This window comes from Montipora foliosa, chromosome 5, assembly GCF_036669935.1.
Source record: "Montipora foliosa isolate CH-2021 chromosome 5, ASM3666993v2, whole genome shotgun sequence".
NCBI lineage: Eukaryota > Metazoa > Cnidaria > Anthozoa > Scleractinia > Acroporidae > Montipora > Montipora foliosa.
Genome location: NC_090873.1, coordinates 7,670,605 through 7,688,104, shown reverse-complemented (window position 1 = coordinate 7,688,104; position 17,500 = coordinate 7,670,605). Strand labels below are relative to the sequence as shown.

General features: G+C 41.7%; 1 protein-coding gene and 1 long non-coding RNA gene across 6 annotated transcripts in view; both read right to left on the bottom strand.

The window, feature by feature from the left end:
* The window catches only part of LOC138003547 (uncharacterized), a 32,238-nt gene that overhangs the window by 3,056 nt on the left and 11,682 nt on the right, over nucleotides 1–17,500 (bottom strand). For 2 of the 5 annotated variants that reach the window (XR_011123590.1, XR_011123594.1), the window contains exons 5-10: nucleotides 7,877–7,962; nucleotides 7,707–7,782; nucleotides 6,703–6,787; nucleotides 5,084–5,153; nucleotides 2,676–3,493; nucleotides 2,136–2,166 (exon numbers count right to left, since the gene is read on the bottom strand). This is a non-coding gene — a long non-coding RNA (uncharacterized lncRNA). The remainder of the gene's footprint in view (nucleotides 1–2,135; nucleotides 2,167–2,675; nucleotides 3,494–5,083; nucleotides 5,154–6,702; nucleotides 6,788–7,706; nucleotides 7,783–7,876; nucleotides 7,963–17,500) is intronic. The other 3 variants (XR_011123592.1, XR_011123591.1, XR_011123593.1) reach the window with 3 other exon arrangements.
* Nucleotides 10,878–15,470, bottom strand: LOC138004251 (uncharacterized). The gene is made up of 2 exons (XM_068850725.1): nucleotides 14,307–15,470; nucleotides 10,878–14,027 (listed from the first exon to the last, which is right to left on the bottom strand). Exons 1-2 carry the CDS (start codon nucleotides 15,468–15,470, stop codon nucleotides 10,878–10,880), a joined length of 4,314 nt encoding a protein of 1,437 aa, XP_068706826.1.

Here is a 17,500-nt window from a genome sequence, read left to right as displayed (position 1 = left end):
GAGTGGCGTCTTTGTCTCAACTAGAAGTATTGCTTTCACATTGCATAAGTTGTTGTTTGGATTTGTTTTCGTTCATTCTCCAATTGCCCTTATTGATGATCGTCTCTTTTTGTGGGTTTACTTCTGCGAGTTTTGCAAAAGAGCTATTAAAGATCTACTGCCCACCAATCGCGCAAATAGTTAAGGAAGGTTTCTTAGCAGCAAAACCGCATTTGTAGAATTATAGTCTAGCAAGCGCACTAGCACGTGAATTTGCTTCGGTTGTAATTATAGATAAGGTAAGGTTGAAGGTGTAATGCGCCCGTAGGAAAGATAAGAAACTAGTTGCCTAGCGACGGGCGAAGGGGCAACTGATGGTGATGACCGATGATACATCATTTTTCTTGCCCTTTAAAATGTCAGCGTTTAATTTCCTGCTCATTTAGTCTTTGTCTTCCTCCCCTGAAGGCTGACGTAAAAAGTCTACAACTTAGTGGAAAGTTCATCGAAAGCCTGTACATCTGGAAGAAAGAGGGGCTTAGGAAGTTTTTAAATTAAATCAAATAGCTGACAAAAAATTAACTTTGACTGTTTTGTTTAGTTCGTACATGGCTTTACAATATGGGCTTGTCGCTGTAGCTGGCAACTGTTCATTACGAGAAGGTCTCATTCGTTTTAACGGGAATGATCTTTAAATTAAAATCCACACCTGCTTCATTGCGATAACCAATACTAGTTTATCCCACTATCCCTAGTTTCGAGCGTATGGCGGAAACCTTCTCTTTAAATGCAATTCTCAGGGATATTAATTCCTTGCGCCCAAATGATCACTTACCCAAAATCTAACGTGACATAACTGGGAGTTCAGTTATTGATAGCAGGTGAAGTGCTACGAGTAGACCTTCCCATTTTCACGACAAAACTGAGTTTACTGAAATTAATCCCTGTAGGGCGAGGTTGGTATGTGACAAGAAATAAAATAGTAAAATCTTAAAAAGGGAGAGATTCTGAAACAAGTTATTTGGAACAAACTATTTATTGCGTTTTTCTCAATGTGGAACTAATACCGAGTTTATGGAATCCAAGCGCTTCGTTGTTTGATCAAGTGAAGGCCAAGGAAGGAATAGCTTTGTTTCATTCAAAGAATCCCTAAGTAAGTTCAGTATCGAATATAACACTACAGCCTGATTTGGGATATACCAAGTGAATCAAAGTGAACGAAAAATGAATTTGAAAGGCACCGAAGTACAACGCAAAACACCTAAACTAAAATCGAGAAGTGTACTTGCAAAATCATCTCCAACAACAGTATCCTTCCACTGCAGATGTAACATAGCGAAATAAATTTAAATGCACTAGAACAAACTCCCATCCTTTTTAAATAACAAACTTAAGGAAGCAAAGTTATTCGTTTTCCCGTACAAGAAAATTTAAAACGTTCTTTACACAAATAACATTTTATATGAAATAAACAAAAAACCAAACCCTCGCTGTGGCTATTGTAATGTAGAAAAAGTAAACTGGAGCTGGCGATTGCTAAAAAAGTTAATTGTAACACCAAGCACTAACTTTCTCTCTTTGAAAGTAAAATACCGGTGTATGTACTGCGGAGAAAAAGATCCAGCTTAGCACAACTTTAGGAATGTCACCGTTTCTCAACATTGCAAACGGATTATGACTGGTATGCTGACAAAGCACTAAGCACTGCTAAAGGGAATTACACTTCGACACTACCTGCCAGCATTTGCACTCTTTACCGAATTACCCACCCCCTCCCTCCCCCCCCCCCCCAAAAAAAAAAAACAAAACAAAAACAAAAAACAAAACATCCTATTTCAAGATTTCGATGATAAAATTATTTTCAAGTACAGAGTCGAAATTACCATAATCGGATATGGAAAATGACTAATCCCTTTTTATATAATGATTTCTCTACATTTTACTTGGTTTAGGGTGGGAAGCTGAAACAAGGGCGACGTCAAAATCCAAATAATAAAGTTAACCTCAAAGTTTCCAAAATTTCAAAACCAACGAGAAAGAACGTACATGAATTCTCTAGAAGTTTGAACTTCTTCCTTTTACAAGACCAATACGTAAGTTAACTTCTAGAGGTCAAAACCAAAGCTCAACGTATAAACCATTTGAAAAATTCTTACCGTCGAAACAATCCTGCCATAAACGTGTTTACTGCAAGAAAAGACAAGTATATAGATGTGAATTTTAACTCCTTTCTTACAGATTATTAAATCACTCACAAGGAACTCATTGAATTGTCGCGTTAATCTTTTAACAAAGAGAAAAGTCAGTGGCCTTCCTTCACGATTTTGTCGATGAAACAGTTTTCAAGTACATAGTCAAAAATACAATGACCGAACATGGAAAATGACTTCTTTATGCATATCTTTTTTCTTTATATAACATTATATCGATTTATCTCCCTATACTTCGAGTTTGAAGAAACAGGAGCGACGTCAAAATACCAATAATAAAAAACAAGATGGTTAAGTCAACCTTAAGGTTTCCAGAAAGCGGTTTCCACAACTTCAAAACATGGTCAGCTCCAAACGAGAAAGAACATGAATTCTTCAGAAGTTCGAACTTGCTTTTTTTTTTTTTAAGGACAAATACGCAAGTTAACAAGTACAGCTAGAGGTCAAAACGGAAACTTAACGTATTAACCATTTGAGAATTCTTACCGTAGAATCAATCCTGTCATGAACCTATTTACCGCAACAAGAGACGAACCAGGAACTACATGTATTCTTCTGCCAGTTCTGCTTATCACAAGACTGAGTTGTTCTTATCTACTGTGGGTTCCCATGATGTAGCCTCACTGTTTTTTTAGACTTCAAACAGCAAATTCTTCCTCCGACAGCACTTTCTCCAACGTGACGCACCTTAGTGATTGAATGCCACAGTATCATTTCAGCACAAACGTGTCAACAAAGCAAGAAACTTTTTCGACTGTTCAACCTGTCCCAAAGGAACAAAGAAAGCCTTAATTATGCACAAAGTCCAAGCTAAGGTGTCAAAAAGCAAGCAGACTCTGTTGGGAACGAATTGGACAAAATAGAAATAAGAAAAAGTATTTGCATACTGTCAGCGATAGCCAGAAGAAATACTTGAAGAAATGAACGTTTTAATAACCCCCTGTATTCTTCATTTGAGGTACGACAAAATGGAAAAGAGGAAAAGATAAAATGTTTCAAAGTCAATAAAATGGAACACAATATCATCGCACCATGTAAGCGTTCACAACTTTACAACTTGGTTCATGCCACGAAAACTATATCACACTATTTTAACCTGTTGCAAAGCGAGATTAATTTCTATCAATTTTTATCAAGCATGAGGGCCTTAGGTTCTCTTTTTTTAAGGAATGAATTGAATTCGGTCAATTGATCAAGGGAAGGTTAACCCGGCTTTACTTACGCAGAATTTGCTTGCATCAAAGGTGAATTGACGTAGGTTTATTTAAATCCGAAGGAAAATTTGCTGTCAAGAAGAAAAAACACTAAAAATGGATTACTGCTTTGCTCACCCACTGCCGGACTCCGCAGGCAGAACGTAGAGAATGCCAATTAAATGCCTGTTAGCTAATCGCTGTTACTTCCTATTTCGGTACACATTATTCGCGGTCCTGCATCCCAATGTGATACTTTGGCTGCGTGAAGAAGCAAAACCCATGCAGGGCAGAAGGGCCCACCCCACAGACCGGGAGACAACACCCGCCTCGATCATATTTGAAAAGCGCATCTATCCACGTGGCCATAGACGAGTGGGTACCAGTTACCAGCAAAATGCTATCTCCAATAACCAATACAAAAGGGGACTGAGTTACTTCCGGTTAACAAAGGAAGTAAGAAAACGTTTATTCCTATTTAAGATTTACACACGTGTTACTCAGTGAACCACAAGGGTTGGATATGAAATAGCGGCAGAAGTTAGATACAATGAATTGTTATTTCCGGTTAATAACGCAAAAAGGGGCAGATTTATTTCTGGTTAACTACGGCCAGAAATAGGTCCTAACTGCGGAATGGACAAAATGGCAGTTAAAAAAGCAAGCAACTTTGGCAGTCGCAGGCAAGGCTGAAAAAAATATGAATGACGAAAATAAGTTCCCTCAATTCTCGGTTGACATATTTCTTACCCAGTGAACCACAGGAGATGGAGTACGAAATAAAGGCAGAATATGGCATTATTCTGCAAAGATCATTAGCTTAAACAATATTCTTTCTTTCCCTGCTGTTAATGGTTATAGTGCTGTTGCATCAAAGTGAAGGAAACTTTACTTGAAAAAAAACCACAGCTACGACTTCTGATAAACAACACGTACACAATGTGTATGAGTACAAATATTTTTGCAATATCATTGTGACCTGACTTAATTAAGCCAGCGTTTCATTTGGCAAGTGTGCCAGTGCTTGTCCTTCTGTTTTTGTTGTCAAGCATGGAAATAAACTGACATACAATCAATGGTAGCATTATACACAAAGAGTTATAACGTGACTATTAAGTATTGAAAGCAAGAAGGCCAGTTTTGCAAACTTTAGTAGGTCTCTTTGTCAAATTTAACAGCAGAAATGAAAGTGGGATGCTGAACAGTGCTTGCCCAAATTCCGCATTTTATAGAGTTAAGGAGAGTAGCATAGTGCCAAGCATAACTAAAGTGAATTGAGCAGTTTCCATTGATTTTAAATTAAATTACAGTTTTTTTTTCTAATGATCCCTTTTTTTGAATGATTCCTGTTCCATTCAGGTGTCCCGACTAGCTTCCTTTACCTTTGCTTAACATTTTAACCAAAAACTTATTAACCAACAGTCCAAGGGCCAGTCTCTGGGAAAACATCCTTGCCATGGCTAAGTTGTTACAATACGTGCAAAAAAAAAAAAAAACCTTTAATAAGTGTCCCTTTGAGTGGCAACTAAAATCCCGTACTTTGAAATTTCCACCATAAACGAAAAAAGTGTTCTAACCCTTGCAAAATCTCATTCTGGCAAGAGACAGGATCAGCTTGCAATAATATTGCTGTCTTAAGAGTTATGCATCCTCCAACTGTTCTTACAGTTGTAAGTGGTTAAATGCTGAGATGTCTCTTACCTTAGCATAAGGCCTGCTTGCCCTTTCAACTACCTGCAGCTATAGCTTCCGTGCTTCCATAATTATTTCCCTTTGGAAACACAAATCAATAAGTTTATGATCATAGTGTTTTCGAATTCATAGTAAAATGAATAAAGTAAAATCTTATTAGAAACCAAAGAAATAAAAATAGGGATTTAGAAATTGAAGTCTGGGATACATAAATAAGGGCTTTGAAAATAATTTTATATCCAAAAAAAAAATCGCTAGAAACATCACCATCAAGGAGTGACAGATTACACATCGATTGTGGGGAACTTCCAATAAAGAGAAATGAGTACAAAGTTGATCAAATCTCACAACCTTTCAACCAGATATTGGATTCAATCTTAGCATCAATCTTAGGGAAGGAAGGGGAGCAGGGGGTAGCAGACTAGATGTATAGTGGGGGGGGGGGGGGGGTTGAAGTGGTACGGAAAATGAGATTGGTTACCTTGAGGGGGGTGTGAGTAATGTGAAAAAGGGTTGGAGTAGGGCTCTTTAAGTAGTACTTATAGCTTCATATCATTTGTTTTTCCTTTAGTTGGACCTTTACGCACTTCAGGTTTAGGTGATATAATTTATGTAGGTACCCTATGCAAGGATCCACTGGGAACAAAATGTAAACAATTCAGGGGTAAAGACGTGGTGCATCCTTAGATAAGGTACCCAAATTGTATCTGCTAAAATTGAATCTTTCTAAGAAAATCGCTTTTCATTTTGAGAATAATCCTTTCCCCCCAAATTCATTCCCAAGGAAACCATGTCATAACTACACAGAAAAGATTATGATCCCTTTAATAAGATAACAATAACACCGATAATACTAACTTTGAAGCTTAGCCAAGCATAAGTGGTATACAAGTACTACTAATAATAGAGTTACTTAACCCATTGACACCTTAAATGCCCTAGGACACACCCAGTTGACAAGAAAAATCATCTGCCGTTAAACAGAAAAAGATCTTTTAAGTCTCACTTCCAGGTGTCAATGGGTTAATGGGAAGACTGTGAGTTTACATTAAATCAATTGAAATTAATGCAGATCAAATGTCATTAATGTTGTTGTACCTCAGGTGTAAAAGAGTCTCTGTTACGAGCCTACAGTAGGAAGGCCCATCAGGCCAGCACTTATCTCCGGTTTCCGTAGCATGAAGCGACTAGGAGTATTTCCACTCCCCCCTGGATGGGATGCTAGTCCATTGAAGGGTTACCCCCAGAATTAAATTCGCTGGTACTCATTTATACACCTGGTTGGAGAGAGGCACCGTGAGAGTAAAGTGCCTTGCCTAAGAACACAACACTATGTCCCCATCCAGGACCTGAACCCGAACCACTTGATCCGGAGGCGAGCACTCGAACCACGAGGCCACAACAGGTATACCGAGACTAAATCTTTCTGGTCATGAGCAGAATAGTGAGGCAACAAACTCAACTGATATAAAATTACTTATATGTACATGCGTCTGTTTACAGAATTTATATCTGGGGATCAAACCTGGGAGGCTGCAAGTTCTCCGTAAAGAATTCATACGATTCTTGCTGAGTTTTGAAAATGTACATGTAGAGCAAGAATAATAAATTATTGAGCAAGATCCCACCTTGGTACAGGGTAGGATTCTATTCTTGTCCACAGATCAAAGAAACTTGCTGTCTTGGTTAATGACCTCAACAGGATAAGCATTCCTAAAAAAAAAATTGATGCACTGGAGATCAGCTTTAGACTGAGAGGTTTCAATGGATGCCAACAGTGGACCCTTGAACCCAGCCCAAGTCCAATAATTTATCCTTGATGTTTGGAAAAGAAATAAATTACACTAAAAGAAAGCTCAATGTCTGCATTGATCTCAATTCACTTGACAGTTATGCTTGCCACTGAGTACCCTCCCTCTCCTTAACTCTATAAAATGCATTTGAGCAAGGCACTGTTCAGCATCTGCTGTTAAATTTGGCAAAGAGATCCCACTAAAGTTTGCAAAGCTGGCCTTTCTGCGCTATACACATAACTAGTCATGTATAATGCTACATTTTCTCAAGTAATTTCCATGCTTGGCAACAATCACAGAAGGACAAGCACTGGCACATTAATTTTGCCAAAAGAAAAAAAAATTGGCTTAGTTCAGGTCACAACAATATATCAAAAGTATTGTGTACGTGTTGTTTGTCAAAAATCATAGCTCTTATTTCTTTTTAAGTGAAGTTGATGCAAAAGCACTTAATTCAAAGACTAAAGATACACAGCAGGGGTCAAGAAAGAATATTGGTTTTTAAGAATCAAATGATCTTTGCAGAATAATGTCATTGACATATTTATTTTGCTTTTTGTTAAATCAGATTACCATCAAAAGAATTTCATTGGCTAGTAAAATCCAAGAGGAAACTGCAAAAAGGGTTGCTCATCAAATCGTACAATTCAAGCTCCAGTCTTTGGGAAAACATCCTTGCCATGTAACAATAAGTGCAAAAAAAAAAAATGATAATAATAAAAAAAAGAACTAAACAAACCTTCAATATAATTATGTGTTCTTTTGAGTGGCAACAGTACACTGTACAGTAAAATCCTGTACTTTGAAATTTCCAACATAAAAGAAAAAAGTGTTCTAACCTTTGCAAAATCTCAGTCTGGCAAGAGATAGGATCAGCTTGGCATCTTAAGAGTTTTCCATACTCCTGTCTGTTCACTGAAAGATAGAAATTTTTGTTGAATTGTGAAAATGTACTGTAAGGCCAGCCACCTCTTAAGTTGTTACATGTAAATGCTGAGATGCCTCTTACCTTTACATGTAGTTAAGCATAAGATCTGCTTGCCTTTTTAACAACCTGCAGCTACACTGTACAGCTTCCCTTGCTGCCATATTTCTCTTTGGAAACACAAAGAAAAAGAAAGGAAAGACACTTTATTTAAGTGCCGAATCTTCTACAACTGGAGCTCTGATTGGGGACAATGTAAATTAACAAATCAACTCAAGTCAAATCAAATTTAACTTTTTGAGGAGAGGGAAAAACTGAAGTCCCTGGAGAAAAACATGTCGGTGCAGAGTAGAGAACCAACAAATTTAACCCAAATGTGATGCCGACTCTGGCCAGAGTCAAACCTGGACCACATTTGTGAAGTTCTCATCACTGCGCCACCTCTACCACCTCTATCAATAATTTTGTGATTATCATTGATAGTGCTTTCGAATTCATAGAAAATGAATAAAATTATAAACCAAATAAATAACAAAATACCGATTTAGAAATTGAAATCGCGAGCACAAACCGTGTCTGAATATCCAAAGTGACTCGATAAAAGCAAAACTTTTCACCTAGCCTCTAGGGACTTTGAACGTAATCTTGAACATTAATATTCGAGTTATCTGTAAAATATCATATTTGACCTGATGATGGTGTCATGAGGACACTGAAACGTTGTCTTTAATAAGTATGTTTCTGCCCGTAATTTTTATCATCAAATACATAAATAAGGGCTTGGAAAATTTTATATCGCTAGAAACATCGGATCAACATCAAGGAGTGACAGAGATTATACAGTGATCACAGCAAACTTCCTATTACTGTACTCTGTTTATCTGTTTATTGTAGAATTTCATTATACATTGTATGATAAATGTTCATTATATGCACTGCTTGCAGTTAGCAAAAGCTAGTCAAGGCAAGCAGTGGTTACACATGTATATAAGAGAGAACAAGTAGTCAGAAAGCTAATGGTATTCAGTCGCGTTTTACAAACAGTATTATTTAGTTCTTATTAACCAAGCGGGAGGTCTGTATGGGAGAATCTTGACCGAGGTCGCCAGTACAGACCGAACGTAGTGAGGTCTGTACCAGCGACCGTTTAATGTAACTGGTTTGTACTAACTGACATTTTGCTTGCGAACGGTGATGAGTGACGAAGACATGAACTTAATTCTGTCAAAGTTTGCTCGTCATCCTCTCTTTTGTCATCATGCTGTTTGGCACTTCCATAAAGAAATATCGGTAGAAGAAAATTCTCATATTTTTGCATTTTAGTATGCACCTTTTCACCCCAAAACATTACCGGTCTAGATGCCGGTCTAGATGGGAAAATCTAGACCGAGGTCAATATCAATTTTAGCCAATCAAATTCGTCAATTTGGTAGTTCCCAGTCCTTGTGAGACAGAGCCATATAATAATAATTAATATAGAACGAATAGGTACATGTATACAAATTAACTATGTAGAGTGCAAAGTAAACAGTCAACTAAAATAAGTAATTAAATATCATCTAAAATAAAATCAATACAAAGTGCAATTATGAAAAGCCAATGAAAGCACAAAGATACATGTATTTTGCTATTAACTTAAAGACAGATACATCAAATGAATATAGTCATTTTCTTCTGAAAGTCTTTGGAGTAGGATATTGTGGATTTTAAGTTTAAAATTGTTTTTGGATAGATGGATTCTGAGAAAATTATTTTGTTTCCATTTTGTGGATACTCCTTTCCCTCTAAAGTCATTACCAACTGCATGTCTGCAGAAAAGATAATACATGTAACAATAACACTTACATGTAAGATAATAATAACTTTGAAGCATGTAGCTTGGAAGCATAAGTGGTATACAAGTACTACTGGTAAATAATAATAATAATAATAATAATAATAATAATAATAATAATAATAATATTAATGGGAAACTCTGATCAAGTTTAATCAAATCAAATTACATATATGTTGTAAGTTACATGTATACCTCTGGTGCACCTAGAGAAAATCTCTCTGGTCTGAGCAGAATAGATATATGCAAAGAAGCGATCTCTGCATAATTTTTGCTACTTTTTTCTGAATCTGTTCTATAATTGAATTTATTTCCAGTCACTTTTTCATGTGGCAAACAGAATCGCGCATTTCAATCCAAGTGGTTTTCGGAATTTCCCTGGCTACACTATAATAAGCAAAGCGATTCTGTGTTGTGTTTCATTTGCATGCAACAAAATGCAAAATCAAATATTCGAGCTGCCAGAAGTAAGGAAGTCTGCTTTATTTCTAAAGGGTTTTCAAATTGGAAAACCGCGTTGGCGCGATTCAAGGAGCCCTTCGCCAATAAGTTGAGCCGAAACTCCGAGCGAGAGAACACGTTTATTCACCGAAGGCAAGATGCAAATACAACCCAAACTAAGCAGGCGAAGGTGGTAACAAAGGCACCCAGCTAATTATGCGCGAACTGTGTGACAATGAGGTAACTAAGCGTGCATGCAAAGCGAAACAATAACCCTAACTAAACGACGGCGTGTACAATGGGTTACGCTATGTGACCTAGTGGCGGGAATTACACAACAATGCGAAATATGGCGTGACTTCTTCTTTCTTCCCCTCGCCAAGGTAGATGAGTAATAAATACGAAGTAAAACTAGGCTAGAAATTGATAGTACACAAGCAGTTACAAATAGCTAACATTGTCCTTAATATGTAATGTAGTCCTTGAGGTAAGCCGGACGACGGGTTGAACGGCTCGACCGGCGTGGGCCAGGTGAGGAGGTAGGCTCTGGGATATGGGCATCAATGTCAACAGTCATGCTTCCACTCGAGGGAGGGGAAGACTCGGGCACAAGATGAATGTCAGGCTGAGGATCTGGTGGGGTTGCGAGCTCGCTAGGAACTACAGCAGGAGCCGGACTCGGAGTGCTCTGAGGTGTAAGAAGGGGAGCGGGTTCCTCGTCAACGTGCTCAGAGGTGAGAGGCTCTTCGTCGGTATCTTCAGGGTAGGAAGCGGAGCTGTAATGACGAGAGAGGTTAGACGTGGTCTCTGTTAGGTCAGGAACAGCTTGACGCGATAGGAGGTAGAACGCAACTGTGAACCGGTGAACTTGCGTACGTTGCACCATAGGCCATCCACGGAGACCACAAGATACCGATTGCGAGCACTGGTCTTGGAGCCATCAGAAGTAATGTACACCAAATCGCCTACTTCAACGGGCGTGGCCGGGCGAGGGTAACAGCCTGGGGGTTTGGATCTCTCACTTGTGGGATGGTTACGGAGCCGCAACGACTGCTGTTGTCGAACAACTTGGAGGTCGGAAAAAGGGATCTGTGCGTTAGCGAATTGATCGCGTTGAAGCCACATCTCGCGGGCAGACAATCCTCTGTTGCGGATACGGGTGTTGAGATTGGCTGTCGCCACAGCTAAGGAAAGAGGACTGATTGTACCACCCTCAGGACAAACACGTAGAAGCTCATCACCAAGTTCTGCGACGCATTTCTCTGCCACAGGATTCTTGTTTGGGTTTTTGACTCGGCCGACTTCCACGGCAAAGCCATACTGCTTAAGGATTTCATCGTCACCTAAAGAAGCAAAGCCAGGAGCGGGATCTACCCTTATGACGGAAGGGGGGCCAGACAGAGGTCGCAGCTCAAGGCACAAACGGAGGAGACCAGAGCGAATGGATTCACGACGTTCGTTATCCAACAAGCAGGCTGCAGTGAAGGACGTGGACGTCTCGCGGACGACAAGTACTAGCTGACGGTAGCGCTTTATGATGTCTGCAGCGAAGGAAATACCAAAGCCGTCGGGGGGATCAGAGGTTGATTGTTCAATGAGGCTGGATGGAACTTTCTTCAGGGAAGAGCATAGGTGGCAACACTGCGAGCACCGATCCAGGGCTTTGTCCAAATCTAAAGCGAAGAAATAACGCTGTGAAACCAGTTTCATCTGGTGACGGGAGGGGTGGTCCAGCTTCACGTGTAAGGCAGCAAGGAAGCCATCAACAACAGAGCGTGGAATGACAATACATTCGCGGGGCGCAGCGAAAGGTTCATTGCGTTTTACGACGAGTAGGCCGTCACGGGAAATGGAGACCAGGTTCAGGTAGCGCTTGACATCTTTAATGTTTGTCAGCTTCTTTGACGGGCGAGTGCCCTGCTTAAGATGAGAGTGGACACGTCTCAAATCCGGGCACTCTAGTTGCGATTGGAGCCAAGCGGAACGGCTTGTGAAAGGAAGGGACGTCTTCCCCGATAGCACATCATGAACAGAAATGGGACGCACAGCTAGGTCTTCAGCTTCGGATACAAATGAACAAACTTGGCAGCGAGGGTCGTCGCAAGCTGGTGCGTTACGACTAGCAAAGTCAGAAGGCAGGTTGGCAGAACCAGCCAAATGGAGCAGTGTGATTTGGTAACGGCTAACAGATGATAAAAACGAAGTCACTCGGGGACTGGAGGAGAACTGTCCACGGCAGAGCTTGTCAAAGGCCTGGACACACGGCTTGCTGTCAGTCAGTTCATAAGTCTTAGACTTTGATTGAATTATATAAGGGGCAAAATGCTTGACAGCAGCGGCAATAGACAATGCCTCTATTTCACATGGTAACCAGGAGGCTTGATGCTTTTTAAATTTGGCACTGAAGTATCCGGCAAGGTGGAGCTTCTGGTCACGAAGCACATAAAGAGTGGCGCCGAGGCCATTCATCTTGACGGAACCATCGGTTGCGATCCAAAGTTGATCATCAGGCTTGGGGAGTGTGATGGATCTGTTAGACGTGAGTGCTTCTTGATAGGAGCGAAAACACACTAGGAGCTCATCAGACCAAGAGATGGTGTCTTGAGACTGACGACCAGCCGTAAGCGACTCGAGAGGAGCGAGGAGTTTAGCAGCTCCACTAAGGACCCGACCAAGCATTTTGTATGAGCCAACAAAAGCACGGAGACCGCGTACATTCTTGGGTGGCTCACAAGAAGCAAGAGCAGCTACACGATGGGGAGAAGCGCGGATCGAGCCCTGGGACCATATCCAACCGAGAATGGTGGTAGAAGCTGGGCAGATTATGGTTTTCGCAGGTGAGAGGCGAAGGTTGCAGCGATCGAGAGCCGAGAGGACTTTTCGCCAGTTTGAAAGGAGCTCTTGATGGGAGTTACCACCACAATACAAGTCGTCGGCAATCTTAGCGACACACCCTTCCTGAAGGAGATCACCCAGGACGCGGCACATTAGCTCCTCGAGGGCCGTTTCGGAACCGGGGATTCCCATTGCGCAACGCGTGTAGACACGAACGCCTTTAAAGGGTGTAACCACGCCACAATACTTCATGGAGTTCTTTGCAAGTGGGATTTGGTAGAATGCCTGAGACAAATCAGAGACTACAATGTACTTCCAGCAAGCAATCTTGAGAAGAGTGGAGTCCACGTCCGGCATTAGTGAGGGCTGGGGCTTGCTATAGCGGCCCACGTCAGTAAAGGCTGTGACTAAGCGAAAACCGCCATTCCTCTTCTTCACCAAGAAGGATGGATTCAAGTATTCCACCACAACATTTAAATCTTCTGGTCGACTGAAAATGCCTTGAGCCTCAAGTTCGTCAAATTTGGTTTGAAGCAGGTCGAGTTGGTCGCGAGAGTACTGTGGGACACGCCCTTTTCGCTGGGGAGGCTCGACAGGACCCATATTCACAACCCCTTCAATCGGCCCGGCAGCTCCATTGTAACCAGGAATACGGGGATCGAAAACCAATCGGAATTCCTTCAGTAGCGAAATGAACGCGGCTTTCTCAGCAGGGGACAACAAACCGTCAGGGTCTACATGTACGGACTCGACGGAAGAAGAGGGAGGAGTAATAGACTTGGGGCACGGCTCTGCAGCTTGGGTTGAGGAGGGCTCTATGGAAGACTCCAGAACAGTTAGACGTGCTTGGTATAAATGGTCGTTCTTGCGGATTAGTAGGGGCTCCTCGGTATTGTTGAGAAGTCTCAGTTTACCACCAATGGATTGGACAATGTCGGGATGAGGCCAGGTGTGAGCAGGTTTGAGGTGACTAGAAGAGACCGAATCCATACGGGGCTCAATGGCAAGTGTAGCATCTTTAAGTAGCACTGAGGAGGCGTCAATTTCCAGGAACTCACCCGGCCAGACGGTTGTGTTAGTATTCGGGGCGCGAAGGAGGTGGCAAGCTCTGACAGCGTAGTGGGTCTGAGGACTTTGGGAACAACCATAAGACGCCACGTCACACCCAGCGATGATGATCTCACGCTTAGCGGGGCGGACTGCAATGTCATTGGAAGCCATGAAGGGTGTTCCAGCAAGTATGTCAACATCAAGATTCTCGACAACGAGAGCTTCCAAAGTAAGAGGTCTGCCTTGACGAATCAGCGGAAGGCGGGTCTCACCAACAACAGTTAACGGGGTGCGACCGTCGGCCTGCAAAGCAGTCTGGGAGCTTTTAGTTATCTTAGCACCAATATGCTCGGCTAAAGAAGCTCTCATCATATTAGTTTCTGCGCCAGTGTCTATTGTAAGGCGTAAAGGGTGATCACCATAAAAAGCGTGAAGGAATGGAGACTGGGAGACGTTTACGCGACGAGTGGCAGGGGGTTTCATAGTAGGTAGGACGCTGGAGGGACAATGCTGCATATCTGCTAATTCTTCAAAACCTGGAGGGCTAGTCAGATCAGGATAGTGCTGGTAATCATAACTGCTCTCCTCTAATTCAATGCCGGCCACTTGGCGAATCTTGGACATGAAGAGACGATCAGGCTCGGGCAGAAACTTGCAGCCGCTGAGAAAATGTGACCGAAAATCTGGGCGGCCGGCCTGCTGGCAAAGAGGACAAGACTTGACAGCTCGAGGTTTAGGCAGTAGCCTGCGTCGTGCGGGAACAAATGAGCGATGATCAGTCGGGGGCGCAGAGCGTAGAACCTTTGATTCATCACTGGTGTGGAGCTCGTCAAGTAACGACTCGAGAGCTTGAGAGATTTCAGGTTTCACAGAGGCCAACGTCCTACTACGTAATTCGGTTCCATAACGTTGTTTCACAAGTCGTGGAAGGTTGGGATGGAGTAGGCGTAGCCAAGTGAGAACAATAAAATTTTCGAGGGATGGAGATAGTTCTTCGTCAGCGTCCGGGATCTCGCCATAATGAGTGATTCCACTGGATCTGGTGAGTAGGTTGTCCTCAATAAAGGCCATTAAGATTTGGAATAAATCCTCAGGACGCTGTTCAGGCTTCAAAGAAATGTTCGCGAGATCCAAGAAACGGGAACCAGTTAACTGCAAGCCATAATGCTGTCGGATCGATTGCCAAACGCCGCTAATTGATGTAGAATTCTTGACGATTGAGTTCCGAGAAATGATAGGGGCGTAATTGGCAATTTGGCCGAGCATCATTTCTAAATGTGTTACTTTTTGAGCAGCAGTCCTTCTTCTCGCCGTTGGAACAGATTCAGGATCGTTGGAGAAACCACGTAGGGGTGTAGCGTTTGTTTTTTTACCCCACGATGATCCATCAGTAAGAAAGTCTGCGAAGTTCGGATCGAGGGACAAGATGTACTTTAGATTGTTTTCCCAGGCTTTGATCGAAGTAATAGTTTCATTCGAAGAAAGCGACCACTGTTTCGGCGCTCTGTGTGAAGTCATCACTACGGTTCACGAATTCTGGCTTGATTGCTCAGAGAGGCGGCTAAAATCGAAGAACAGCTTTGATGTTCTTTCCGTGGGTTCTTTGAAAATGTTGCGCTGCCACCACGCCAATAAGTTGAGCCGAAACTCCGAGCGAGAGAACACGTTTATTCACCGAAGGCAAGATGCAAATACAACCCAAACTAAGCAGGCGAAGGTGGTAACAAAGGCACCAAGCTAATTATGCGCGAACTGTGTGACAATGAGGTAACTAAGCGTGCATGCAAAGCGAAACACTAAACGACGGCGTGTACAATGGGTTACGCTATGTGACCTAGTGGCGGGAATTACACAACAATGCGAAATATGGCGCTTCACGCATTCTTCTCTAGCCCCCCCACTCGAAAACTTGCTGTGCGGTCCCTGTCATAACGTTTCAATATCAACAATAGAGAATGTGATTGTCTTACCACGACTACCCTGTGACAGGACAGGAGAAAGCCAGAGGATACATATGTAGCTGATCAGCATGCATTCACTTCACCACTCACACTTTTAAATTTAATCCACTGAAGCAAAGGTTTCAACCACTTTCAATACCAACACCAACAGCACGCAGCAGTAATGGACAGCTCAGTGGCATTTATTTCCCTGCTAACATTTTTAAATTTCATCCACTGATTCAAACTACAAGTAGGTATAAAGCACTTTCAAGCGCATCACCAAAAGCACACCAGAGAAAGGACAGCTAGGTAGCATTCATTTCACTTCTCACACTTAGATTTCATCTAAAGATGCCCCCTCATGCCCCCTGGATCCTATCCCGACATGGATTGTAAAAGTCTGAATTGCCTTCAGTTGATGTTCTTGCACCACCCATTACTAACCAAGTTATTAATCTGTCTCTCTCCCACGTCTATGTCCCTGGATCCTATCCCGACATGGATTGTAAAAGTCTGAATTGCCTTCAGTTGATGTTCTTGCACCACCCATTACTAACCAAGTTATTAATCTGTCTCTCTCCCACGTCTATGTCCCTGAGGATTGGAAAACCATGAAGGTGAAACCTCTACTCAAGAAATCAGGCCTTGATTTAACTTATAAAGATATCTGTCCAGTTAGCAATCTGCCTTTCATCTCTACAGTTGCTGAAAAGGCCGCAGTTCTTGCTCAATTGCTTCCACATTGTGAACACAACGCTCCTTTACCTGGTAAGTTCCAGTCAGGCTTTCGAAAATTCCACTCAACTGAAACTGTGTTGCTCAAGGTTCAAAGCAACATTCTCATGTCTATGAACAATCACGAAATCATGCTTCTAGTGCCACTAGATTTAAGTGCCGCTTTCGACACAATTGACCATCAGGTTCTCTTTAGTAACCTTGAAAATGATTTTTGAATCACTGCTTCAGCCATCGAGTGGTTCACATCTTATTTGCCAGATCAAATGCAACAACTTCTCATTAATGACTATTCTTCAGATGATTTCAATTGAAATGCGCTGTCCCACAAGGCAGATGTTTGGGTCCTGTTTCGTTCATTAAATGTTTCTCGGCTCTATCACATACATGAAATTGCTAACAGTCTTCCCTCTGTTCATGGGTATGCCAATGACACACAGCTCTATCTCTCAGTCAGGCCACATTGTGGTTCCTCAGAAAACCGTGCCCAAGCCGCTATTGAGTCCTGTGTTTCTGATGTCCGTGTGTGGCTACTTCATAATCGCCTGCTAATAAACGACTAAAAAACAGAATTTTTAATTGTTGTTTCTCGCCAACAACCCAAACGTCTATTAATTCTATCTCTTTTCTGGACTCTATCATTAAGTCTCTTGACAGTGTTCATAATTACTTTAGGTTCCCAGGTCGATTCTAACAAGTCCATGTTGATTCACATTGGCAAGACATTGTAGCAAGGCCTTCTCTTCGTTGTAATATATAAATTTAGCCAAGCCTAAAAGCGGAGCTCCCGTCTCTAACCCCGGAAAGCAAATTATACAGTCTTTTTTTTATAAAAATGTATAATAATTATTTTGGAGCTGAGGCTGAACG

What these genes read in the sequence shown, in the direction of transcription:
- LOC138004251 (XM_068850725.1), bottom strand. Translation starts at nt 15,470, where the DNA reads ATGACTTCACACAGAGCGCCGAAACAGTGGTCGCTTTCTTCGAATGAA. An exon ending in ATATGATGAGAGCTTCTTTA is followed by an intron (nt 14,028 to 14,306) that starts GCCGAGCATATT and finishes CAAAGTCCTCAG; the next exon opens with ACCCACTACGCTGTCAGAGC.